Source organism: Diceros bicornis, chromosome 2 (assembly GCF_020826845.1).
Source record: "Diceros bicornis minor isolate mBicDic1 chromosome 2, mDicBic1.mat.cur, whole genome shotgun sequence".
In the NCBI taxonomy this organism is placed as follows: domain Eukaryota; kingdom Metazoa; phylum Chordata; class Mammalia; order Perissodactyla; family Rhinocerotidae; genus Diceros; species Diceros bicornis.
In genome coordinates, this window is record NC_080741.1 from 83634821 (window position 1) to 83661294 (window position 26474).

A 26474-nucleotide genomic window follows, 5' to 3' on the forward strand; every position below is an offset into this window, starting at 1 on the left:
GACGTTTATATTTAGTCAAGCATTCCCCCAGAATAGAACTCCTAAAAAACACGTACCTGAGAAGGTTAGGCAGTTTGGTTATCCCTTTGTGGAGTCTTTTTGGAGGGTAGGGTGTGGGTGGGGGTTCCAGAGAACAGGGCCTCCACACATCTGACTTCTTCTCTCTGTGCCAACTTCTTTGTGCCTTCCTGCAGGTCTGGGTAGATGCTGGAACATAGATCTTTTGCTCCTATGCCATCTGCCTGGGTTGTCTGACTGCTCTGGGAAGTTATAACAATTACAACAACAACTGCTACAGGTGAGCATTTCCCGGGGCCCTGCCAGCTCTCCACCGAACCCCATGACCCTCCACGCTGCCCGGCTGGTTCGTGTTTGTCCTCCCACCTTGCAGGGCCAGGCGGAGACAGATGGGCTCTTTCTCAGCCTCTCCCTACCCTGGGCCACCAGAGGAGATAGGAAAGTAGCAAATGTGATCAGAGTGCGTTCCAGGCTGCAAAGCGAATCCACTCCTAGAATCTTATTTAGACCTCTGTCCCACCCTGTGCAGCATAGATTTATCCCAGGGTGGTTAAGTGACTTGCCCGAGGTCACACAGCTAGTAAGTGACAAAGCCGGGACTTGAACCCAGGCTTTGACACCAAAGGTCTTGTTTTTTTGCCTTCTGTTGAGAAACTGGCTTCCTACCCCTATTCACTTGACTGTAGGGTCCTCTCCTGCCCCACCTGGAGTGGCTGGTGCCCTGTCTTGCCCCTCGACCTGACAGGCCTCCCTCCCTGGCCTCATGCCTCTGGCTGTCCCCAGGGCTGGGAGGGGGCTCCCGTGGGGAGGGCAGCCTGAGGCTGCCTGACTTGGCTGCCTGGCCTCTCGTGCCTGCAGCCTGAGTTCTGAGACCCACAGAGGGCCAGGGACTTGTCCAAGGTCACCCAGCAGCGCATAGTGGAAGTGAAATTTGCACCCTGGTCTCTGACTCTAGGCCGATGGGCTGTTTGCTGAGGCCTCTGCAGCCCTGAACGCAGTGCCTGGTCACAGCAGGTGACGGTGCAGGGACGGCTGGACACATCTGTTCCTTGCAGTCCAAGAGCTCCTTATGCAGGTGTAAACTCGTGGACTCGTGGCCGTGAAGCCATCCCTGATCACAGGGATGAAGAAGGAAGAGTTTTTCAGCAAATGCTTCTGAGAAACCGTAGCTATTTGGGGGGAAATAATCAAGGTAGATGGTCATACCCTGTCCCCTGTGCACCACAGTAGGTGTCAGATTGATTAAAGAGTTAAATATTTTCTAAAAGGAAACCATCCTAAAACTAGGAATAAAATATTGTTTTCAGATTGGGAAAGGATATAGAAAATATCAAAATAATTAAAGAAATCACAAAGGAAAAAAGTGACAGATTGGTCCACATAAAAATCTAGAACTTAAAGAATTTCTGGGAGGAAACTATTAAAAATAGCCCGCTCTGGAGAGTGGGACTGGGAAGTCAGAGATGGGGAGGTGGGCTTTTTCCACCTGTACCTTCCTATAGAGTTTAAATGCTTTGTTTTGTTTTATACAATTTAAATGGTTTTTTTCCCACTCTGAGTACATATTGCTCTTATAATTTAAAAAAAATCAAGTTGATACAAATGTTATCTACATACCCTTCTGTATGATATCTCCAAATAAACACTGTGAAAATCATCTGCAGAACTAAAGAGCATACTAACAACATATAATATGATACTCGAAGGGTTTGTGTCACTAGTATGTAAAGAAGACGAGCAGATCAACATGAGAAACCTAAACACCAATAGAGAAATCAACAGCACGCTCTTAAAATGATGAGCTCGTTTTCCTCAACTAGCGAAGCGGCAGAGGTCTAGACATGAGCGCTGTTCCGTGTCAGTGGTGCAGGGAGAGGCCGTGTCCCACTCCCCTGGCTTGGCCTGACAACCACGTGACTTGCTTGTTGTGTGGCTCTAGCAGCAGCATCATTTCAAAGAAGTTTGTCAAGGATAAAGTCCCTCCCACCTTATCTCCGTCTTCCAGATAGGGAAATTGAGCTCGTCCCTCAGCTGGACTCTGGCCGAGGTCTCCACGTCTCCACCCCAGCCCTCTGCTGCATCCCCTCTGCAAGCCAGCTTTGTGGTCACTTTACTAAGCCATTTGTCGGGTCAGCCAGGTGCATTGTGTGTATACTAAGTGTGAGACGCCGGAATCGACACCTTGGGAGATACACACAGTAATGGCACAGCTCCAGACTATAGAGATTGTAACTTGGGGAAACCGAGGCAGTGCAAGTGGGCAGATCCAACATGCTGAAGGAAGAGCCATTGTGGAAGCCAGTGCGCCTTTAGGCAGCAAGTTCTGGTGTTCGTGGGGGCCTTTGGGCAGAGATGTAACTGGCTGTGGCTGGACAGAGGGATGCTAGAGAGGTGGAGGTCAGACCAGGTTGTCCATAAGATCCTTTCCACCTTCAGGGCGGATGGTGGGTCTGGGGGATGAGCGCTGTCAGCCACAACACAAAATAGTACCTGTGGGCAGGCAGGCCAAGGCACTGGGACGGGAGAGCATCACAGCAGACCTCTGGCCCGGGGCGAGTGTGACACCCTTGTGATGCTGGAGAGGGTGCCGTCTGCATACAGCTGTCAGCACATCGGCAACCAGCGCTCAGCGCGGGGCCCTCTGTGCCGGGCACTGCGGAAATCCGTGGTCACTCTCCATCACTTCCAGCGAGGCTGGCAGCTCCGTGAGGACACGGGCTGGGTCTTCTTGTTTGCCACCATCCTTCCAGCCTAGTATAGTGCTGGCTGACACGTAAGGAAGGGGGAAGGAGCCACACCGTTATACAGACGAGAAAACTGAGGCCCGAGGGTATGTGACTTGCTCGTGTCCACGTCACCAGTAATGGAACGGGGCTCTGAACCCGGGCCCCTCCAGTTCCTGCTCTCCTGTTCCTCACGACTGGGGGCGGCCAGTTCTTTCCCGACACCTGCCGGTGAAGAGGATTTGGCCAGACTGCCTTGTCGTCAGGCTGTGGCTTGGGTCAGCAGCAACCTTGTTCCCAGCGAGCACGTGGGTGAAGTGTGCTGTTCGCCGTGGATCCCGTCTGCTTTCCCATCCGACAAGCAGGGTTTTTGCCCTCCTGTCAGCAGAAGAGAGCAAACCCCCTGGGTGACATTGCAAGATCCGAAGGCTCATTTTATTTCCGTTTCCAAGTTGCTCCACGAGCAGGTCTTCCTAACTCAGAGGGAGTAAATTAATACCCTCTCTTCTGACAGCGTAATAGCTTCTGGAGGTCTTGGGAGCCCAGCTCAGCTCCTGCCAACTTCAAAGCACTCGTTACATAAGCCTTTCCCCTGGAAGGTGCCGTGCAGGGAGGGAATTAGAGGGATGGGGATGGAGCAAGCCAGGCGGGGAAAATCCTCACTTCAGAACACAGGCGGCTGAGCTCTGTCTGCTTGAAGTGTGGGTGCTCGGAGCGCGGGAGTGCAGGGCACAGGGCTGGAAGGGCCTCGGGTCCACTCAGAGCCTCTGTCTCTCTGTGGTGTGAAGAAATCACACGGGAGGCCTCTGGGGGGAAGATGGGGAGTTTGCAAAGGGACATTTGTTTTTCACCAACTACGTGGATGCCCAGAGATAATTGTCCACAAGTCAGGATTTGAAAGTCTTAATTCTTAGGGAGCAGCGTTTTTGTATAACTCCTAGAAACAGCGTGGGCTTTGGTGTCTGAGATAAAGGGATGCACACCCCAACTTCACCAGCAGGTGGCTGAGACCTCGAGTGTGTGACTCTCCTCCCTGAGGCCCAGGACTCCGTGACACAGTGTTCAAGAAACCCTGGCACAGGGCTGGGCACACCACAGGTCCAGGTGTTACAGGAGAATTCCAGAAAGGAAATGGGCACAAAGAGCAGATTTATCCCAGCCTTAGGAAGAGCCCTGCCCTTGCCTGGGCTGAGCTCAGTTTCCTTTTGCGAGAAGGTAAATCAGACTTGCAGATCAAGTCCTCAGGTCTGCCAGCCCACCTTGTGTCTAGTGCCAGAAGGGTTCTGTGAAGGAACCCGTATCAGTCCCTCGCTTCCACAGTAATGCTGTGTAACCAGCAACCCCAGGACTCAGGGGCTGACCGCCACCAGTGTTTGTTTTTGTCGCTCGCAAGTCTGCTGGTCAGCCTGGGAAGCTCTCAAGGCCCTGGGTTGTGTGGGTTTGGCTGCAGGGTGCAGGCAGGCACAGGTCTGCTCCGTGTGTGTAGTTCTGGCCTGGGGTGCAGGCTGCGGGGACAGCAGCTCCCCTGGGGAAGTTCCTCTCGTGGCACGTCACGAGGGGATAAAGGACAAGTCCACTCGCACAAGCGCATCTCAGGCCCCTGCTTGCGTCACCTCTGCTAATATCCCGTTGGCCAAAACAAGTCACGTGGCTGAGTCCAAAGTCAGTGGGGCGGGGAGATATGCTCCACCCTGAGAAAGAAGGTGGGGGAGTGACTACTTGCTGGAAAATGATTTCATCTCTGACAAGGCCCAAGAGACCCTGTTACTCAAGCACCTTATCCTATAACTGGTACAATCAGCCCCAAAGAAAACATATTGCTGGAGAGAAGAAAAGGTCCAAAAAGGATTGGAACTCGACGCTCCTGACCCCGGTCTAATGCTCTCTCCACTATGCCCTTGATCCCCAGGGTCATTGCCGGACAGCAGGTGGTTACAATCAGCAGTGTCAGTGCACCCTTTGGTTGCATTACAAAAAGTACGGTGTCAGGAAAAGAGGAGGCGAGAGTCCTACTCCGTTCTTGAGGCTAGAGCTCAGTCCTGGGTGTGACATTTGAAGACGGGCGGGCAAGCTGGAGTGTGTTACAGATCAGGAGCGGGGGAGGAACTGGTAAGGGAACTGGGACGTTTAACTGAGAGAGCAGAAACTCAGGAGCTGTAGGGCCACTGTCTTCAGATCTCCCAAGCCTAAAGGAGCTCCAGGCTGTCTGGGAGGGTGGAACGAAACCGAAACCGTATCAGAGCAGGCGGATTTGGGTGGAGCACGGCATGAGGAGATTCTTCCTGCTGTGGGCAGCAGGGGCCGTCCGGCCAGGGGCAGGCCCGGGGAGCGAGAGGCCGAGCTCCTGCTCGCTGGGGTGTGAGCAGGGCAGCTCACCACCACCACAGGATGCTCTAAGCTAGCCAGGCCTCGGGCCAGTCCTGCCGGGGGCTCCTGCCTTTAAAGTGGAGCATCGCGTGTGTTGTAGGCCTACCTGGCAAGTACAGTGGAGATCTGAGGCCGATTCCCTGGCGTGGCCTTGTGAGGACGCGGTCCCGAGGGAGGAGGGCCCAGGACTCGAGGGTCCCATCTCCTTCATCTTGGCAAAGCCCCGCCGTGTGTAGTCGGATTTCTCCTGGGTCGCAGCTTTATGCCGGTGCTTCTTTGCTGGTGAGCCGTCCCAAGAGCAGGGGACAGTCACTGCTCCGGTAAACCCCTCCGTGAGGGGTCCGGCCTGGAAGGGGCTGCCCCTTGGCAGCCGCAGAGCTTGGCCGGGAGGGGTGTCTCCTCCCGAGGTTGCTGGGGGCTTCCGGTGTGAAGTCCGCGGCGCTCCCCTGGCTGAGGGGCAGCCGTGTCTCAGAGGCGTCTCCTGCCCTCCTTGCTTTGAGCTCCCAGGAAATCAGTGTTCTCTTTCTTTCCTTGGTTTTCTCCCTCACCATGGATTTGTAGGAGTGCTGGTTTGTCTCCGAGTGTTTTCTCACTAGTTGTGCATTTTCCCATCTGCCCGCCTCTCTTCCTTCCCACTCCCTCTCCGTGCTTCTGGTGTGTGACCTGCCTTATCTTCCAGAGGTACAGGAGAAGCTGTGTGACCCTGGGCCAGCCACCTAACCTCTCTGAACCACAAGGGCTTCATCAGGCAAATGGGGCAGTCCGTGCCTGCTCTGCCCTGCTGGCCCCACAAGACGGCCGTGGTGCTCAGACAGCATGTGGGAGCAGAGCGCCTGTTCCACCCGCGCTGACCCGAGCCCCTCTCGCTGCTTCCCCACAGGGACTGCGTCATGCTCTGTTGTCTGAACAGTGGCACCAGCTTCGTGGCCGGCTTTGCCATCTTCTCGGTCCTGGGCTTCATGGCGTACGAGCAGGGGGTGCCCATTGCCGAGGTGGCAGAGTCAGGTAAGTATGCCAGAGGTTGGGGAAGCCTTCGGTGATGGTTACACCGAAAATATGATCTTTCTCCTTAGCTCATTCTCCTGTGTTCAGGTCTCAGGAGGTGGCCCTACGGTCCCTCCACAAACCAGGATCCTGGGAATTACTTGGGAGGGAACCCTTGACACTGCCTCACTCCTGAATCCAGGGCATCCCCAGGTTGTGTGATTCTGCCTGCTCGATGTTGTTTCCCTTCATCCACTTTCTGCCAGCTCCGCTGTCTCCCCACCGGCCCAGACCACCATCCCTGCTCACCTGATGACTGCAGGAACCTCTCGCAGGAACCTCCCTGCCTCCACTATTGCCCCTTCCATTCCGTGCACTACCCTGCAGAGTGATTTTTTTCAAAATGCAAATCAGAACAGGTCCTTCTCTGATGAAAAACCTTTCTGGGCTTCTCACAGTGCTGAACTCTTAGCCCACAAGGCCCTGTGTTGCCCAGCTCCTATGGCCTCCCCAGCCTCACCACCCACCTCGTTCCCCCATGCTCACTCCACCCCACCACAGTGGTCTGCTTTCACTTCTGTGACATAGCTTGCTCCCTCGCACCCCAGGGCCCTTGCACATGCTGTTCCCTCTGCTTAGAGAGCCTCTCTCTCCCTTTCCCTGTGCTAGATGTAGAATCACCATGAGTGTGACTTTCTTAAATGTAGTTTGACGTGTGTTTGTATCGAACACACCACAGGCAGTTATTGCTGCTGAGGTGAATGTGCAAAATAGTGAATAACTCTTCCCTTGATTTGTATGGTGTTTGAATTCTGGTAAAATTCATTATATGTTAAAAAGTACAAAAATGGTTTGTGTTTACATGACAGAGTTAGATTCTAACCTCAGATAAGTCTAAATAGGATTTTCACTCCCAGGAATGTCTGGTGGGACGGTTTGTCAAGAGCAGCACGGGGAGCGCAGCCTCCCTGGCCTCCGTCTACTCCTGCCAATCACGCCCCCATTCACTGTGACGACCCCAGCCCCCCCGGGCCGCACTGCCTCCGCTGTGAACCCAAGTCCAGGGTGTGGCCGTTTTTGTCTGGCTTGCACGGATGCGATATCACCCTCTGACCCACCTTGCTGGGCAGGGCAGTGGGTGTAGACATCAGAGCAGGAAGCCGGTTGCCGAGCTCTGCTCCGTGGCCACTCAGGGTCCACCTTCCTCTGGATGCCGTGTGTTGGAGACAGTCTCGGCTAAAATCAGGCGTCCAGAGCTGGACCAGAGGATGTTACTGTGACCGAAGCTCTCCCTCCTTGAGCACCTACTGTGGGCAGGAACTGTCTCATGTGATCCTCTGAGGGGCACTTTTGCTGCCCCCATTACACAGGTGAGGAAGCTGAGGCTCAGAGAGGTGAGGGCGCTTACCCAAGGTCACACAGGCTGGGAGGAACAGAGCTGGGTTCAATCCAGGCCATCTGGCGCCAGAGCCCACACTCTGACCACTCCGTCCTACTGCCCACTGTGGGCAGAGCAGGTGGCGCTTCACAGAACGTGCATGCTCTTCCTCATGTTAAACCACAGGGCAGCCCCGTGAGGAGGGAGTGGTACCTCCCCTGAGGGAGCTCTGCCCTCTGTGAGAATCTGCTCCCTCCTCTGTAAAAGGGACGTCCTACTTCCCACCCCGGGTGTTGAGTGAGACGGGACATCTAGTACACTGTTGTTACTGGTTTTTTTTGGCTGAGGAAGATTGGCCCTGGGCTAACATCCGTGCCCATCTTCCTCTACTTTATATGGGACGCCGCCACAGCATGGCTTGATAAGCGGTGCGTCAGTCCGCGCCTGGGATCCGAACCTGTGAACCCTGGGCCGCCAAAGTGGAGTGTGAGAACTTAACCGCTATGCCACCAGGCCAGCCCCCTGTTGTTACTCTTCTTAATCATTATTTCCATTTTATGGATGAAGCTCAGAGAGGAGTCATAAATAGAACGGAGAGGAGCCAAGTAAAAATATAAATTTTATTAGTTTTTTTCTTATTTCAAATTGAAAGCATATTCATTGGAGAAAAATGTGGAAATACTGACAAAGGAAAAAGTCTCCAATCCACATCCGAAAACACTTTGGGGTTCTCCCGCCAGGATTTTCCATGCATATATAGCTATATTTGTGTTGATGAAAACTGGATCGTATTGTCCTTGGTATTCTGTAGACTGCATTTTCCCGTCACAGTAAGTATGCGGAGTTTCTGCCTCACTAAACAGAGATCTCAGTCGTGAGTCTTAATGGCCATGCGGAATTCCACTGAGTGGGTATACCATCACTGATTTACTCTGTCTCGCTTGTCAGGCCTGGGGGGGTTCTTTTTCAAACACAACCTCATGAAATGCCCACGGCACCTCTGCAGCATAGGCTGTGTTGAGGCCTCCGTCGTGGCCATGCAGAATGTGCGCTGCACACCTCCGGGGGCGCCATTCACATAGACAGCAGCCCTGGGCTTCCTCTGCCCGTCACAGATAAGGACCCCATAGCTCAGAGCGCGAATGGTCCACCTAAGGCCACGCAGCCGATAGGTGGTGCAGCCTGACTCTGACCTCTTCTGCATCACCCTCCTGTGTGGCTCTTGGTACCAAGCAGGGAAGCCTGCTCTGTGCCCCTGGTTGGGGGTGTGGATCAGACCAAGATCTTCCTTAGGAGCCCCCCCATTTGGAGAAATTGCAAGTGAATGCGTAGCCATTTCACCTTGCTCGGCAGAACCTGGGCCCACTTTCTGAAGAATAAGTTTTGGAAAATACCTAGTTTGATGGCAGAACACTCAGTGAGATGCCCCAGCACACCTGGAGCCTGAGCCAGGAAGGCAGATGTGCTCTCGCAGGGCTCAGATTTTGTCCTGCCGTGAGCCCAGCACCCGAGATTTGCTGCCCTTTCCCGCATGCCCCTCGGTCTCTTTCTCTGGTACCCTTTCCAGTCAGGGAGCCCTCTCCTGGGGTCAAGATTTTACACAGATTATAGTTGGGTCTTGCTGTTTTATCCAGTCTGATCATCTCTATATTTTAATAGGAGTATTTGGCCTATTTGCATTTTGTAGTTATGGTTAGGTCCCGAAGTCTGTTTCAAGGCAGAAAATGTCAGAATGATCATCAGAAGTGAGAAGTGTCAGATGTGTGGTAGCAGTAGAAAGTGATACGTTATTAACTCTGGGTAGACTTTGATGAGTTACAGATGCCTATTGTCAGCCCAAAGCTTAGAAAATAATTAAAAAGATAGTGCTACAAAGCTAATGGATGAAATACAATGAAATATTTTAAATTGAATATTTAAAAATATTGATTAGCCCAAAAGAAGGCAGGCAAAATACAACAGAGTAAACAAAAACAAAATAAAACAAACCCAGGAGGGAGAAAAAGAAAACAAATACAAAATGGCAGACTTAACCCAACCACATCAATAATTACATAATGAAAATGGACCAAATACTCCAATTAAAAGGCAGAGATGATCAGACTGAGTAAAAAGCTAGACTCAGCTATAAGCTGTCTAAAAGAGACACACTTTAGAGACACAGATACAGAGTAAAAGAATAGGAAAAGACATACCACACAACAAATAAGCATAGGAAAACCGGCTTGGCTATCTTAATGTTAGACAGAGTAGGCTCCAAGTCAAAGAGTATTACTAGAGATAAAGAGGGACACTTCGTAATGTTTATATAAGGGGCAGTTCATTGGTCAGACGTGTAATCCTTCATGTGTTTGTACCTAATGACAGAGATTTACAAGACATGCAGCAAACGCTGACAAACTAAACGGGACTATAGACAAACCCACAATCAGAGTTGGAGATTTGAACGCCCCTCTTCCACTAATGTTGGAACGACTGTACAGAATAGCAATCGAGACAAGAGCTGAACAACACTATCAACCACGTTGACTTAATCAACATTTATAAAACACTGCACCCAACACTGCAAAGTACAGTTCTTTTCAAATGTGCATGGAACATCGTCAAGAGAGATCAGAAACTGGGCCATAAAATAAGTCTCAATAAATTTCAAAAGATTGAAATCTTACCAAGTCTATTCTCTGACTACCATTGTATTAAATTAGAAATCCATAATAAAAAGATATCTCGGAAATCCCCAATTATGTGTAAATTAATGTCTAAATATCCCGTGGGTCAAAGAAGAAAATATTTCAAACTGAATGGTAATGAAATCACAACATATCAAAAATTGTGGAATGTAGTTAAAGTGCTTACAGGGAAATTTATAACTTTAAATACCTGTATTAGAAAGAAGAGGGATTTAAAGTAAAAAATTTGTTTCTCTCTGAAGATGCTGAAAAAGTACCAATTAAGCAAAGAAATAATAAAGGTGAGACATACAAGCAATAGAGAAAATTTCAAAGCTAAAATGTCATCTTAGAAAAGATAAAATTTATAACCCCTTGGCAAGACTAACCAAGAAAAAAATGAGAGAAAACACAAACTACAATATCAGGAATGAAAGAGGAGATATGGGTGAAGATCTTACAAATATTGAAAGTGAGAATAAGGGAATATTATGAACATCTTCAAGTTAATATATTTGATAATATAGATTAAATGGACAAATTCCTTTAAAAATATAATTGACTCAGACTGACTCAAGAAGAAATAGAAAAACTGAATAGCTCTGTATCTTTTAAAGAAATTGAATTCATTATCGAAAACCTTTCTATCCAGAACACTCGAGGCCCTGGTGGTTTCACTGGTGAATTCTACCAAACGTTTAAGAAAGATAGAATATCCATCTTACACAAACGCTTAAAAATTAGAGAAAGTAAGACTTCTAAGTATCTGAGCACAATGACAGCTATATAGCTACTTATGTCCCCCAATTTTTTTCTCAAACAACAAGAAAAAACCAAGAAGGGAACAGTACATTCTACACAAAACCGTGTCCCCTGCATAACTTGAAGACAGAAAATATTGAAGCTGTGAATACTGTAACAAAGGAAGAAGCATCAGTTTCGGTGCACACTCTCCGACTAGCACCCGTGCGTGCCCTCACGGCTGTGAGGGCCGTGGTAAGCAGAGGCCCCACTGAGAAGAACTGTGGGACAGGCAGAGGACAGAGGCTGGTGACAGGACCCAAGAGTGATTTGGAGCAATCACCAGAAAGGTGAAATCCACTTTACATCTGAAAATACTGCAGAGGATCCAGGCAGACCGAGGAGCAGGGACTGCTGAGGACAGATTCAAAGTATGTGTGATTTACAGGGGCAGGGACCATTTCAAAGCACAGGCACAATTTTAACGAGGCACCCTCTAAAACACAAAGCTTCTGGGGGAGAAAAAAGGCAAAAAGATAGAGAGAAGCACCCTTTAACAATTAGGTAGTTAAGGGAAAACCAAGACAAGGAGATAAAATGTAAAGTCTTGCAAAACAAGAGACCCATAAGATCAGGGGATGGGGAGGGGAGTTCACCCTTCCCCCATTATCAAAATAAAACTGCTAAAATACCTGGACTTTGCTATACTGACAGAAGAGGGCGCTACCAACTGGGAATATCGTAAAATACCCAAGACATGCATGAACATGAACAAGAGAGAAATCAAGTCCTGACAGAGCTACCGCAGAAAATCAGGAATAGAAGTTTCCTACGTATTGATGAAGAACCACACTTCCCTTCTGAAAACCAGCTGTGAAATAGAAGGCAGTTGTGAGTCAACACTCTGAACAGAATTAAATATACTCAAACAAGCATCTGAGGAGGTGAAAAAGCACCTTGAACTAGAAAATTTAACAAGTGGAGGAGAGGGAGAACAGGAATAAATGAAAAGAGAGTTGATTGAACTCAGGAAAAAAATGGGAAAAGAGAAAAGACAAAGTTATCTCAGAAATGAAGAATAAATTACAAAGTGCCCAATGGAGAATAGTCTCAATAAGAGGCATTTAATAAAGAGAGAAAAACAACCAAGTGAGTGAAAATGACATAAAGAAGTAAAAATGATCCTCCTAAAAGAATAGAAATGAAGATCGGCAAAGGAGAAAAATATTCATATTACCGGAGTCCCTGGAGAAGAAAAATAAAACAATGGAACAGAGGTAATATTTAAAACTCTCATCCAAGAAAACTTTTCAGAAACAGAAAAAAAGCTTAATCTACACATTGAAAGGACCTCTTGGGGACTAGGGAAAATTAACCCAGTATGATCAACTCCAAGACATCTTAATAAAGATATTAGCTTTCAAAGATGAAGATAAAGTCTTCAAGTCTTCTAGGCAAGAAAGATCAAATAACTTATGAAGGCAAAAGAATTATTCTGCCATCACACTTTTCAAAACCAATGTACAAAGCAAGGCAACTATAGAGCAGCATTGTTTTTTAATTCACAAAGAATTATGAATCAAGGATTTAATATCCAGCCATTTCTTCAAATGTCAAGGCTATAGAAAAACCATTTAAACGTACAAGAACTTAGAGACTTCACTCATCAGTCCTTTGGAGGAATTTACTAGAGGTGAGCTTCATCCAACCCAATAATGACTGGGAAAACTTCAGAAAAAGGACTGATGGTGAGCACTTAAAAATAGATAAATGTACACGTGAGACTAAAAGGTGGGGAAGAGGGTAGAGGACTAATGTAGAAATGCTGCGTACTGTCACAAAGTGGAACTCATTCAGCTGAACAATGGAAAGAGAAGGCGAGAGGAAAATAGAAAGAGCTTGTTGTTGTATGGTGGTAGGTGGTGGTAAAGGATGTGGCGAAAAACCTGGAAAGCAGATAGCAAAGGTTTAAATAAGAAAACAGGGGCCTAAGGGCGTTAAAAAAAAGTGTTAAGTATAAAGGTGACGACTAGAACAAAAACATGAACCTTCCGAAATACCAAAATACATTTACAAATAAATGAACAAAGAACACACAAATCATAGAGAAACATAACAAATATAAAAAATACATATAACTATAAAATATTTTGTCAGACTAAATATATCAGTCATATCAATACATGTGAATGGCCTTAACTCATCTATTAAAAGAAGAAGATTTTCAGTTTGGCTCAGAAAACAAGGTCTACATTATATGCTGCATAAAGAGACACCTGAAACAAAGTGATTCACAAAGGCTAAAAATAAAGTGATAGACAATGATAGCAATCCTAATATCAGACAAAGTAGAATTTAAGCTCAAAAGCATTAGCATGACAAAGCACACTTTAATGTTAAAAACCACAATTCACAATGAAGCTATAACAAATGAAAATGTATGCGCTAAATAACACAGCAATTATCTTTATGAAACAAAAACTGCAGGAGATACAAGCAGACATACATAGAAATAAACTAACAAGAAAAAACTATATTAAACATATTTATCAATAAAAGAGTGAAAATAAATTAATTATATCCACAACTAAAAAAGAACCAAGAAACAAGAAAAACAACAAAGTGAGCCAAAAGAAAGCACAAGGAAGGAAATAATAAAAAGCAAAACTTAGAGTAGAGACTAGAGAAACAGTAGATCTAATTAATAACTTAAAATCCTGAGTTTTTAAAAGTTAAAAGATGCAAATCACCAGATGATCAAGAAAAAAAGGAAGAACACATAAATAGCAAAACGGGAAATGACAGAGGCAATAACCATTGAAGCAGAACAAATCTTTAAAAATCATAAGGGATTACTTTGCAATTGTCTATGCACAAAAATTTGAAAACCTAGATGAAATGAATGTTTTCCTAGGAAACTACAGATTGCCAAAAATCTAGTTTGATTTAGAAAGCATAAACAGGCCAATTTCCATAGAAAAAATAGACAAAGTTATTGAGGAACTACCCCACAAAAAAACACCTGACCCAGATGGTTTCACGGAGGAATTCTACCAAACCTTCAAGGACCAAATAGTCCCAGTGTTCTGTATGTTATTCTAGAGCACTGAAAGAGAAGAGAAACTTGTTAACTCCTTATATAAACATGTTTAACATTGAGACCTAAACCAAATAAAGACAATGCAAAGAAAGAAAACTACAAATCAATACCACTCATGCATATTGATGTGAAAATACTAATAAAATATCAGCAAATAAAAATCCAAAATATTAGCATCCAAAATCACATTAAGAAGGTACTATCCTATGACCAAGTAGGATTTATTCCAGGAATAATGCAAAGTTGGTTAAATTCTAGGAAATCCATTACTATCCTATACCATTTTAATAGCTCCAACAAAGTAAATCATAAAATTATCTCCATAGATGCTGAAAATGTCTTTGACAAAATTTAAAATAATCAAGTAAATAGAAATTGGGGGTATTTTTTTAAATGATAAATGTCTGTGAGTATAGAAGTTAAAAAAGCAAGTATCTATAGTATCCTACGCATCATGTAAGAAAAAAAAGAGATATAAGAAAGTATGTCTGCTCATTTGTGCAAAAGAAATACAGAAAGGTCAAACTAGAAAATAAAGAGAATGGTTACTGACAGAGTTGAGTGGAAGAGGTGGAAAGTGGGATGGGAATGCGGTAGTAAGATGAGAGGGAAGCAACACTTTGCTGAGTATATCTTTGTTCATTAGCTCTGACTCCTAGAACCACGTAATGTTGCACATACCACCCAAGATAAATAAACAGTTACTTTTTGTGGGTAGAACCCAAAATGGAGTACAAATAAATGAACTTAGCTGTATTACAGGGGAATACTGTAACCACACTGAAGAGAATGGGGGAAGAAAAGAACTAAGCTGAGTAAATTTCCGGAAGCAGTATTTTGACTGGATACTGTAAGGCTAGATAAAAATCACTGCACATACTCTTGGTAGCACAGGGGTATGGGTTAGCAATTCTGTAACTGGTGTATGTAGGATTGAACAAACAAGTAAATATAGATAATTAGTGCCAGGTTTTTCACTGAGAAATAAGGAAAGTGGAGAAGCTAGAAGGACTGTACGGGAATTGGAGATATCAGCATGAACTCCTGGTTTTAATACGTATACAGATAGATATAGAAATATCTGTGTGTGTATATGTAGGTAAACATAGATACACGCATTTCCTAGCTGTGTGTGCTAGAAGGCCTCTGAGCGATGAGACTCCAGCAGCAGTGAGCATCCCCAGTGGCCAGATCTTGGTGTCTAAACACCATTCTCCAGTAAAAGGAGCCAGAGCCCTTTGGAGAAGCAGTTGATTCAGGTCGAGGACGAGATGAAGGTGCAGCATTTTGTCGTGCCGGAAGATAAGGACGTGCTCAGAAAAAGGATGGAGGCGTGTCAGAAGGACACAGGAATCAACCTAGAGAAGCTCCCAGTGGCCAAACTTGGAAGAATTTGAACAGCAAAATAAATAATGGTAGTATTGGATTATGACCCAGAGAATAAACTAAATACCCAGGAGTCCATACTGAAATAAATAAAAATTGAAGAAAGAAAGAAATAGGTGTGAAGGGACAACTCTTCCTTACAGAAGAATGCTGATTAGTAAATGTAGAAGGAATGAAGAAAATACAAACCACCATTAGGCAAACACTAGAGTAATAATTGTTGCAGGCAAGATCCACCAATGGATGCTAAAATCAATGGGTAAAAGTTTGACTAGAAACAGGATATTTTCATAATCTCAAATTTCCTCCCCAAATATTTATCAATTACAAAGAGAAAAAGAGTAACTTGACAGTGAAGAAACCTGGCAGGCACCAGCCTAACCAACTGATCAAGGTAAACATTGCTAGTAATAAGGTTGATTGACATCATATACCCCCTAATATGGTATGTTGAGAAGGACACAACATTACTTCTATGGTTTTCTTGCCAAAAAATGTATAACCTAAGTTTAATCATGAGAAAGCATCAGACAAACCCACACTGAGAACCATTCTGCAAAATAGTTGCCAGTACTCATCAAAAATGTCAAGCTCGGGCCAGCCCCGTGGCTTAGCGGTTAAGTGCGCGCGCTCTGCTACTGGCGGCCCGGGTTCGGATCCCGGGCGCGCACCGACGCACCGCTTCTCCGGCCACGCTGAGGCCGCGTCCCACATACAGCAACTAGAAGGATGTGCAACTATGACATACAACTGTCTCCTGGGGCTTTGGGGAAAAAAAGGAGGAGGATTGGCAAGAGATGTTAGCTCAGAGCCAGTCTACCTCAGCAAAAAGAGGAGGATTAGCATGGATGTTAGCTCAGGGCTGATCTTCCTCACACACAAAAAAATGTCAAGCTCGTGAAAGACAAGAAAAGACTGAGGAGCTGTCACAGATTGGAGGAGACTAAAGAGACACAACCGTGCAGTGCATGTGGAATCCTGGACTGGATACTGGAACAGAAAAAAAGACATAAGGAGAAAAACTGGTAAAACGTGAATAAGCTCTGTAGTTTAACTAATAGTATGCACCAGTGTTAATTTCCTGACTGTTTTTTTTTTTTTGTGAGGAAGATCGGCCCTGAGCTAACATCCATGCTAATCCTCCTCTTTTTGCTGAGGAAGACCGGCTCTGAGCTAACATCTATTGCCAATCCTCCTCCTTTTTTTCCCCCCAAAGCCCCAGGAGATAGTTGTATGTCATAGTTCCACATCCTTCTAGTTGCTGTATGTGGGACGTGGCCTCAGCATGGCAGGAGAAGCAGTGCGTCGGTGCGCACCCAGGATCCAAACCCGGGCCACCAGTAGCAGAGCGCATGCGCACTTAACCGCTAAGCCACAGGGCCGGCCCTCCTGACTGTTTTGAATGCTTTCCCCTAAAATCAGAAACAAAGCAGGGATGTGTGCTGCCTCTGCCTCTGTTCCATACAGGACTGGAGTTCCTAAAGAGTGCAATAAGGCAAGAAAAATAAATAACATTAAGATTGGAAAGGAAGAATAAAAACTGTTGTTATTCATAAACAACATGCTTAACCACACAAAAAACCCTAAGAAACCTACAGAAAAAATTAACAAGTGAACTTAGTAAGGTCACAGGATAAAAGGACAATAAACCAAAATCAATTGTATTTTTAAGATGCTAGCAACAAACAACTGGAAAGTTTTAAACTACTGCTCTTTACAAGATGCCATTAAGACAATGAAAAGGCGAGCCACAGATGAGGAGAAAATATTTGTAACACTGCTCTGGTAAAGGATTTATATCTCAAATATATAAAGAATTCTCACAACTCAGTAAAAAGGAGACAGCCCCTAAAAAAGGCAAACACTCAACGGGCACTTCATAAAAGAATATATATGAATGGACAATAAAGATATGTGAAGACATGGTTAGTCATCAGGGAAATACAAATTAAAACCATAATGATGTATAACACCTCATACCCACTGTAATGACTACATTTAAAAGGCTGACAATATCAAGTGTTGGCAAGGATGTGGAGCCACTGGAACTCAAACATTGCTGGTAGGAGTGTAAAATTATCAAAGCTACTTAGGAAATCGGTTTGGCATTTCTTAGAAAGTTAAACATACAATTGCCATAGGACCCAGCAATTTCACTCCTAGGTAAGGTGGGCAGAGCTACTCTAAAGTGAAAAAAAAAAAATCTGGTCAATGGTTGCCCAGGGTGAAGACAGGGAGTGGGGGTGGAGGCACTGCGAGGGGCCCAGGGGGACGATGGAAATGTTCCATGTGTGACTGCAGTGGTTGTCTGGGGGTACACACTTTTCACAACTCATTGAACTGTACACTTAAAATGAATGCTTATTGTAGGTAGACTTTAATAAGGCTGCTTTTAAGGTAAAAAAATAATAATCAGAGCTCATGTTTATTAAGCATTTACCTTTTTAAGTGCTTTCCATATTCTGCATCATCTCACTGAACTCTCAAAACCACCTTATTAGGCAGGACTTCATTATCCTCATTTTTTCAGCTAAGCTATAGATCACGGTAAAGAGACTTGAACCCAGGCCGTCTGGCTGCAGAGCTGTACCCCTGACCTCTGTGCTATAGGGCTAGAACAGCAGGGACCTCTCCCCTGACATAAATAAAGCTCATCCTGAGGACGTGCTAACCAAGCCCTCTATTTGGAGCAGCCAAAACAAGTGAGTGTGGCCCTGGGAAATGAGGGGAGGACCCCAAAGGAAGAGGCGTCCTGGGTGGCCCAGCGTTTCTCCAAGCCTGGATTCCTAACTGCCTATGCTGGACTCATTGGGAACCTGGTCCATGTCTCACCCTAGACTGACGAATCCGAGGCTCTGGGGTGGGCCTGAGAACCTGCATTTTAACAGGAACCTGGCCTCGGTGAGAACAGTAGAGATGGGTCTGTGCAGAGGAAGGTCTGTGTGTCAGACCACCCTGGGTTTGAATCCCGACCCTTGCTCACCTTTCTATGCCTCAGCTTGCTGATCTGCAAAATGGGCATCATAATAGTACCAACTGCATAGGGTGGCTGGGGGATGTAAGTGATTTGAGTGAGAATTAGGCACAGCGCCTGGCACAACAGAAGCACTCAGTACACAGATGGATTAAAATAATAATTGAACGAGGGACTGCACTCCACCCAGCACCTTTCTCTCCTCCCTCTCCAGGCCCCGGCCTGGCCTTTATCGCTTATCCCAAGGCTGTCACCATGATGCCCCTCTCCCCGCTGTGGGCTGCCTTGTTCTTCATGATGCTCATCTTCCTGGGCCTGGACAGCCAGGTAAGGGGGTTCCCCGGGCTGGGAGGGTGGGGAGACCAGACGCTGCTCTTAGGAGTGGCTCAGGGCCTAGCCACCACCTCCTGGTGTTGGTCATCAGGGCCCCCCACCGTTCCAGCACACCCTCCCGTCCACCTGCTGGTCTCCACAGTCACCCCCAAACACGTCTGCTCGGGTCCCTCCACATCTTCCCAAACACTTTTCCTCATCTGTGTTAAAAAACAAAATTCAGCTGAGTAAATTTGAAGATCTAGTTGGCTTTATTAGGCGATTCATGAATCGGCAGCATCTCATCTAGCAAGCAGAGAGATGCCCTCCGAGGGGTTGTACAGAGTGGAAGGTCTTCATAGGAAGAAGAGTAGGGCAAGGGAGCTATTAGCGAAAGAAAAGAAAGGATTATTTTTAGGCAAGGGCATCTTTTTGGGGGAAAGGGACCACAAGGGTTTTATCATGTAGATTGTCTCCTCTTCCTCCAGGGGATGCAGAGGGCCTGCATGACGGATTACCTCATTGGTGCTGACGGGAAAATTCCAGACTGGTTGATTAAGATTACTTTTCTGGGCGAGTGTGAAACTGCAATTAGGTTAGGTATTAAATCTAAGTTTGGCATTATGGGCTTTAGCACAAGCGACACCATTTTGGGCTTGTGGTTTTCTCTTTAACACCGGGAATTCCCAACTCCCAATCCAAATTTTTAAAAAATTGCTAAATACTTCCATTTTGCTAAACTACTTCGGCCCAAGCGCACCACCTGGCAAAGCGGAAGAGATTCCCAGCTAGTGGGCTGTGGTTCCTGGGGTCCGAGGACCCCGCCAGCGCCAGCGCGTGTCCCTGTCCCGTGCAAGTCACGGAGGACCCGGGGACGTGGAAAAGCCCCTCTTCTTCCTTCCTCCGTCTCTGTGTTGGGGCCCCCGTGACGTGCCCCAGCGGCCACAGGGCTCCTCAGTACCGCCACCTGCTCCCGCCCCCCACGTCCACCGCCTGGCTCTGTTCTCGTCCTCGTCTGGAAGGCTCCCTCGGACCCGGCCTCCACTCGGCAGCCTGCCTTCCTCCGCGAGGGCTGGAGTTAGAGCTGGCCCTTTACCTGTGCACATCCTCCTTTATCTCCACTCGAATGCGTGCGCTTCCGTCTTCTCGCCCTGGAAAACGCACCCCAGCCTGCCCTCCCCGCTCTCCTGCAGTCCCCTCCCTGGTTTTCCAGCCCGAGTCCTGCGGCCTGCGCGCTCCTCCCTCCCAGAAACCTGCCCTTCGCCCTGCTGCTGCGTCGCGGCTCGTTGCCCTGAGACCCCAGAGAACGTCCTCCCGCCGAAGCGGCGGCTCTGCGCGCAGACTGAGGTCTGTTGGCGAGGTGCTGCCCGCCCCGCCCCCCGTGACCTCGGGCGAGGCACTGAGCACCCGAGCCCCGCGGCCCACGTGTCTGTCAGCCCAGCCACGTCCAGTGTCCTCCCCTGACGGTTTCTCAGAAACCGCTAAGTCGAGCCGCTGCGACGCCGGGTGTTTCTGCCCATGATCTTCTCCTGATTGTTGGGGGGCGGGGGGAGCCCCGGAGGATGTGCAGCTTGTGCGTGACCGAGACAGGGCCGCCTCCGCAGGGGGTTGGGGCTGGGCCTCAGCTCTGCGAGTCCCGGGCTGAGCCAGGCCGGCACCCAGGCTGGGATGCTCAGTCTGCATGGGGGCCGGGGGCCCAGCGGTCGGGCACAGAGGGCGACGCACGCACTTCCACGTGTGCTGCGCTTACTATGTGCCTGGGCTGTGTCCTCGGGTCGCCATCACGATAACCACAGGGACTGGGGGCCCCTCTTGTTGCCCCCATTTTGCAGAGGAAGAAACAGACTAAGAGGTGCTGAGTGATATGCATCCAGGTCTGTCTGCTCCTTAGCCCACGTGCTCTGATGTCTCTTCAGCCTCCCCTGAACTGTCTCCTTCCTTCCCTGGGGACCCTGGAGAAAGGATGAGCACAGCCAGCCTCCGGCAGAGGCAGGGCAGCGGGGAGGCTAGGCGTCTGGGCTTTGGAGTGAGGCAGGGCTCTGTTTGAGTCCCAGCCTTCATGACTCTTGCCAGCTGTGTGACTCTGGGCTAGTCACCTCACCTCACTGTGCTGCAGTCCCTTTGTCTGCACAGTGAGGATAGAAATACCTTTCTTAAGGAGGTAGAAGTGAATCAGAAAGGATTTGGGCCAAGAAATGGCTTCAGGGAAGGGAGGTGCCCCCACATGGTGACCAGCAAAAGAATCCTTTAGCCCTCCCCTCCTCTCTCCCTCCCAGCGTGCAGCGCAGTGGTTAAAGCCCGTCCTCTGGAACAAGATTGCCTGGTTCAAATCCAGGCTCTGCCGTGTCATCCTTCTGTGACCTTGGGCAGGGGCTTACCCCCCTATGCTTCCCTGTGCTCATTTGTAAAATGAGGGTAATAATACTACTTACCGCATACAGATTGCATACGTTCATATCTGTTAACTGCTTAGAACAGGGCCTGACACACAACACACACCATGTGTTTGCCATTATTATTATTATTATTATTATTCAGTTATCATTTTCTGAGCATCTCCTCTGTGCCACTGGTAATAGATGACAATGACATGGCCCCTGCCTTGCAGAGTCTCACCTTCTTGTAAGGAGACAGATCTAAGCAAGCACAGACCCCTCGGGGTGAGGGGCATGGCCTGGGCATAGAGGAGAGGGAGGGTCTGTTCTGTCCTGTTCTGTCAGGGACAGGCTCCTGTAGGAGATCTGCCTCAGGAGAACCCGGGGAGGGGGACTGGTGTGTTGGGACATTTGGGCTGGGTGTTGATGGGTGAATAGGAGTGGAACTGATACCACGTGCCTGGCGCTGTCTCAGCGTGGCGTGGTGCAGACACTTGGCGGCTCACGCTCTGCCGTCTAAGCCTGCACAGTCTGCCCGGGGCCCGGAGACTCGGTGGAAACACAAGAGCCAGGGTGGGCTCGCCTGACTGCCCTGCACCGGCAGAGGGGCGCTCGTCCACCAGAAGCAAAGGGCGGGGCAGCTGTCACCATCCTGGAGCAGGAGCAAATCGAGGCTGGCCGCACACACTGCCAGAGCCCACACAGACTGACCAGAGCCCCCCACCCACGGAGCACTGAGCTCTCAGGACAGTCCCAGACTCCCGTCCTGCCCCCGGGCAGGGGCTGGCCCTCCTTTAAATCCTCAGCCCCAGAGCAGAGCCCAGCACATAGATGCATGACAGGCAGCACAGGGGAAAGAAAAAGTGCTAGCTTTCGAGTCAGGGGACCCTGGCTCAAGTGCTGACTCTGCCACTTCCTTGCTGAGTGATCTTCGGCAGGTTGCTTCCCCTCTCTGAGCCTCAGTGTCTTCATCTGTTAAATGGGCCTGCTGGAGCTCTGTAAGAGCCGGGACTGTTGTTATCGGGCCCCCGTCAGTGTGAGTGAGTGTGGGCGGGAAGCCTGGGGTTTAGGCCTGCTGTGCTGGCCCAGAGCGAGGGCCGCTGAGAACTGCCTTTTTCTTGGGCCTCACACCGTCACGTCTACCCCGTGCAGTTTGTGTGTGTGGAAAGCCTCGTGACCGCTGTAGTGGACATGTACCCCAAGGTCTTCCGGAGGGGCTACCGGCGGGAGCTGCTCATCCTGGCCCTGTCGATCGTCTCCTATTTTCTGGGCCTCGTGATGTTAACAGAGGTGAGTGGTGTGGACAGGGTAAGTGGTGTGAACAGGGTGGCACGCGAGTTAAGTGTCTGGGCTTTGGATTAGGCGGTGATGTCAAACTCCAGCTCTGAAATCGACTGGCTGTGTGACCTGGCCGCGCCGAGTCCCCTGTGACCCAGTTTTCTCATCTTCCTAATGGGTTCTTGTGAAGCGAATGGAAGTTCTCATCAAGCCCTTAGCACAGTGTTTCGCATGTGTGGATGCTCAGCTAAGGGTCACTGCTCTCGTTACCAGAGGGGAGTAACTCACAGAGGGACATGCCAGGTTTGTCTGGTAATCGTGAGCATCTGGATGCCCGGGCCACCCCTTACAGTAACTTCTGGGTGAAGGGGACAGTGTCAGCCATGGACCCCTCGACTAGTTGTTACTGGCCTAAAGTTCAGAGCAGGCTTTTCTGGGGCATCACTGAGAATAGACACACGTGATGAAATTTGGCACCTTCAGGTGCAGTGAGTTCCAGCCCCAGCCCTCCGTGTGTACCCCTCTTCTCGTCTCTGCTGGGCCTGTGGGTGAGGAGGGGTTCACTGTGACCCCCCCAAATTAACACTGTCTCATAAAACCATGTTTCTTTCCCCTCGTGCAGCCATCCTGTCTAATAAATACTGCCTCAAGTGTCTTGGGCAGATGAGATTAGATATCTTTTTTCCCCACACTCAGAAAATTAATTTAAAAAGCAGAAAAAAAAAAACTGTTGCCTAGAAACAAGAAGAGGTTTTGTAAGAAACATGGAAAGAAATGGGGGAACTGAGGATCCGTCAAAGCAATTGCTGTGATACTGAAGTAAGGAGGTCTGTTGATCCTCCTCATCCTCCATGTCTCAGACCAAACACCGCCTCCTCCTGGAAGCCTCCTTTGCTTTCCTTCCCTGCAGCACTTTGTTCCAAGCCCAGCCCGGCCTCCCTCCCCCCATTACAATGACCGTCTGTCCACCTGTCTGCCCCATCAGACCCCAAGGTCCACGAGAACAGAAACTGGCCTCGCTCGGCTCCGTGCCTGCCCTGGGCCAGGCCCCCAGGGCACAGAGCGGCACTGGTGTGTGGTGGCTGGTGTTATGACTGCTCCTAGTCATTGTCACATTAATGGGAGTGATAATCAGCGTTCGGCAAATGAAAGGTGCGGTCCTTCCCGTTTCCACCTCGCCTCTTCCCACACGGGGAAACCAGGGCCTCGTTAAGTGCTGATTAATTACGCAACGTAGAGTCTTTTGTCACGTACGAATTGGGGGGTTAACCTGATGCATTTAAGAGGCAGACAGGGGCAGGGCTACAAGAAGAGCAGGCGCTGGGTGGGCGTCCCCGGCTCAGAGCCGACGGGCGGTGGGCCCTCCTGGACCTCGGCCCTGGGCGCCCCCAGCTCGCAGTCTTCGTGTCCGCCCTCCGCCTGGGGCCTCGGCTCTGCCCAAGGGCGCCTCGTGGCCGCAGGCCCGTCAGGGGCTGCGCTTGGCTGCCCCAGACCGTTAATCAGCGGTGCTGGGGCTCCGCATGCCGGCTCCCTCCTCCGTGGAGGAGAATCTGTGAGCCGTCGTGCCGGAGAAGTCCAGAGGGCCAAGTGGGCTGTGCCGGCCTCGGCCGTCCCTGTTGTTGCTGGCGGGCTCCTGTCCCTCATTTAGGGACACTTAACACTCAGCTCCAGGGAAAAACAGGCCACGAGCTTCTGCCCGGGGGCGGTGTGCTGGGTAGCTGAGAGCGTGGGCTTCAGCCAGGGCCGCCTGGGTTCCGTCCTCAGCCCCGCGCCCGGCTAGCTGGATGACCTGCGGCGTGTTCTCAGCGCTCCGTGCCTCAGTTTCCCCATATGAACACGGGGTAAAATAGTGCCTGCCTTGAAATCGCGCTGTGAAGGAGCGACTGGATTGAGACGTGGGAAGCAGTTAAAACAGAGCCTGGTGCTTGGAGAGCAGTACGTAAGGGTGCCCCCTCTTTCTTTCTTTCTTTTTTTATAATTTTTATTTATTTATTTTTTTCCACCAAAGCCCCAGTAGATAGTTGTATGTCATAGCTGCACATCCTTCTAGTTGCTGTATGTGGGACGCGGCCTCAGCATTGCCAGGGAAGCGGTGCGTCGGTGCGCGCCCGGGATCCGAACCCGGGCCGCCAGCAGCGGAGCGCGCGCACTTAACCGCTAAGCCACGGGGCCGGCCCCCTCATTCTTTCTTAAATGCGTGATGTTCGTGGAAGGAGGCAGCCAGGAGAACAATTAGGAGGGTGGTTTAGCTGAGAAAGCCAAGCCCGCTGCTAGTCACCGAGGAGCCTCAGACCTGCTCCTTACCCTCGCAGACCCGAATATCTACCATATCCGTCACAGGTGGGAGGCCCCAGACCAGATACAGCCCAGATATCTGGCGTTTTGTTTACTGTATTTTTTTTAAACATGAAAAGATTGTCAACAAACAGATTTCTCATGAAAATCTGGATTTCTGGTGTCTTCCAGAAAATCTGCAGATCTGGCTGCAACCTGGGCGTGTGTCCCCCAGCAACAATTGACCAGAATTGTGTGGCCAAATGGGGCCTGTACTCTCCAGTTAGCCATAGTCCCCACCACTCTCTGTTGTCTCGCAGCCAGCCCACTTTTCTCACTTGTGTTATCTGTCTGGCCCTGTGGGTACTGAGATGTTGCCGATCTAGTTGAAGAGATGAACGAGGAAACACAGTCCCGGGATGTGTGGGCTCGCATGATAGAGGGAGGTCCTGGGGGCTGTGTGAGTGCAGGGAGGCAGCTTAATTCAAATCAGCCCCCATGTAGACACACAGGAGGCTGTCCAGGCTTCGTCCTGGCTTCCCAACCCCGTCCTGGCATTCAGAGTGCCTCCCCTACCTGACCCTCCCTCCCTTTGGCACTTTTATTGCCCCTGCTTTTGCTTCTGCCCCCTGAGGACCCTCATTGTGTTATATAGACTTTCGTTATAGATGCCCCCTCCCCACACCTGCAGCTGGACTCCCCTCCTCTGCCCACCCAGACACCCCCTCCCTCTTAGGGAACCTTCCTGGATGACCTTGGCCAGCTGAGCTCACCTCCCGGGCCTCCCACTGAACTTAATCGTCACAGATTTGTGTATTACAGAGCTGGCTCACGTCCTTCCCACATCCCATGAAGATCGACTGCACACCTACTGTGAGCCAAGTCCTGGGCCAGGACAGGGACACGGCTGTGGACAAGCCAGTCGAGTTCCTCCCCCATGGGTCTCTCACTCCACACAATTCAGTTTGCGCTTAATGAGGTCCTACTGCAAGCCAGGCCCTGCGATGAGGGCTGGAGACACGAAGAGGACCCGCGCGCGGGCCTTCCCAGCGGGAGCTCAGTGCTAACAGAGCAGCTGCCAGGGGGACACTTTATTTTAAATTGGGAGTCCATAAAACATGTTGTGGAGGCCCAAAGGAAGAATGAGGCTGTCCAGGAGGGCTTCTTGGAGGAGGTGACATTTGAGCTGAGCTTTGAAGGAACTTGCCAAGTGAAAGGGAACAGCCTGTGTCCAGGTACAGAGGTGAGACTGTCCCTTGGTCTGTTCGAGGGAGCTTGTTGAGGGTGGCTGGTAGGAGGGGAGATGAAGCCCAGTGAGGAGGGCGGCCCTGACTGGCAGGCCGAAGGAAGCCAAGGTGTAATTTTAAACTGTAGAGTGACCTGGTTGGATTTGCACGTTAGAAAGCTCCGTGTGAAAACTGGTGTGAGCAAGGATTGGGGAGGGCGAGGCTGGAGGCAGGGAGGCCAGTGGGAGGCTGTTCGAACCATCGGGAGAGGAGCTGAGGCTGGCCAACCTCTAGTCTCTGGTCGTCGGTGCTGTCTCTGGCATTTGGGGAGAGAGAGGAGACAGACCAAGGTGATCCCAGCAGCCCGCCGCGGGTGGCGTCTGGGGGGTCGCCCAGGTGCGGGGGTGCAGTGTTCTGGGGTGCTGGGGAGAAGCAGTGTGCCCTGGTGGCAGTGACTCCTGGCTGGCGGTAGCCACAGGGCGGAGCTGACCCTGCTCTCCTGTCCGTGTGTCTGTCCCCGCCCACAGGGCGGCATGTACATCTTCCAGCTCTTTGACTCGTACGCCGCCAGCGGGATGTGCCTTCTCTTCGTGGCCATCTTTGAGTGCATCTGCATCGGCTGGGTGTACGGTGAGCAGAGGCCGTGGTGCCTGGGGCCGGGTGGGCGCC

The 26474-nt window shown here is 49.4% G+C and overlaps 1 protein-coding gene across 1 annotated transcript in view; it reads left to right on the plus strand.

The window, feature by feature from the left end:
* Positions 1–233: 233 nt before the first annotated feature.
* Positions 234–26474, plus strand: part of LOC131421307 (sodium- and chloride-dependent GABA transporter 3-like) — a 32083-nt gene continuing 5842 nt past the window's right edge. The window contains exons 1-5 of the mRNA XM_058567972.1: positions 234–298; positions 5989–6113; positions 18555–18667; positions 22180–22317; positions 26333–26435. Coding sequence (XP_058423955.1) covers positions 5999–6113; positions 18555–18667; positions 22180–22317; positions 26333–26435 — 469 coding nt within the window. The 5' untranslated portion in view covers positions 234–298; positions 5989–5998. The remainder of the gene's footprint in view (positions 299–5988; positions 6114–18554; positions 18668–22179; positions 22318–26332; positions 26436–26474) is intronic.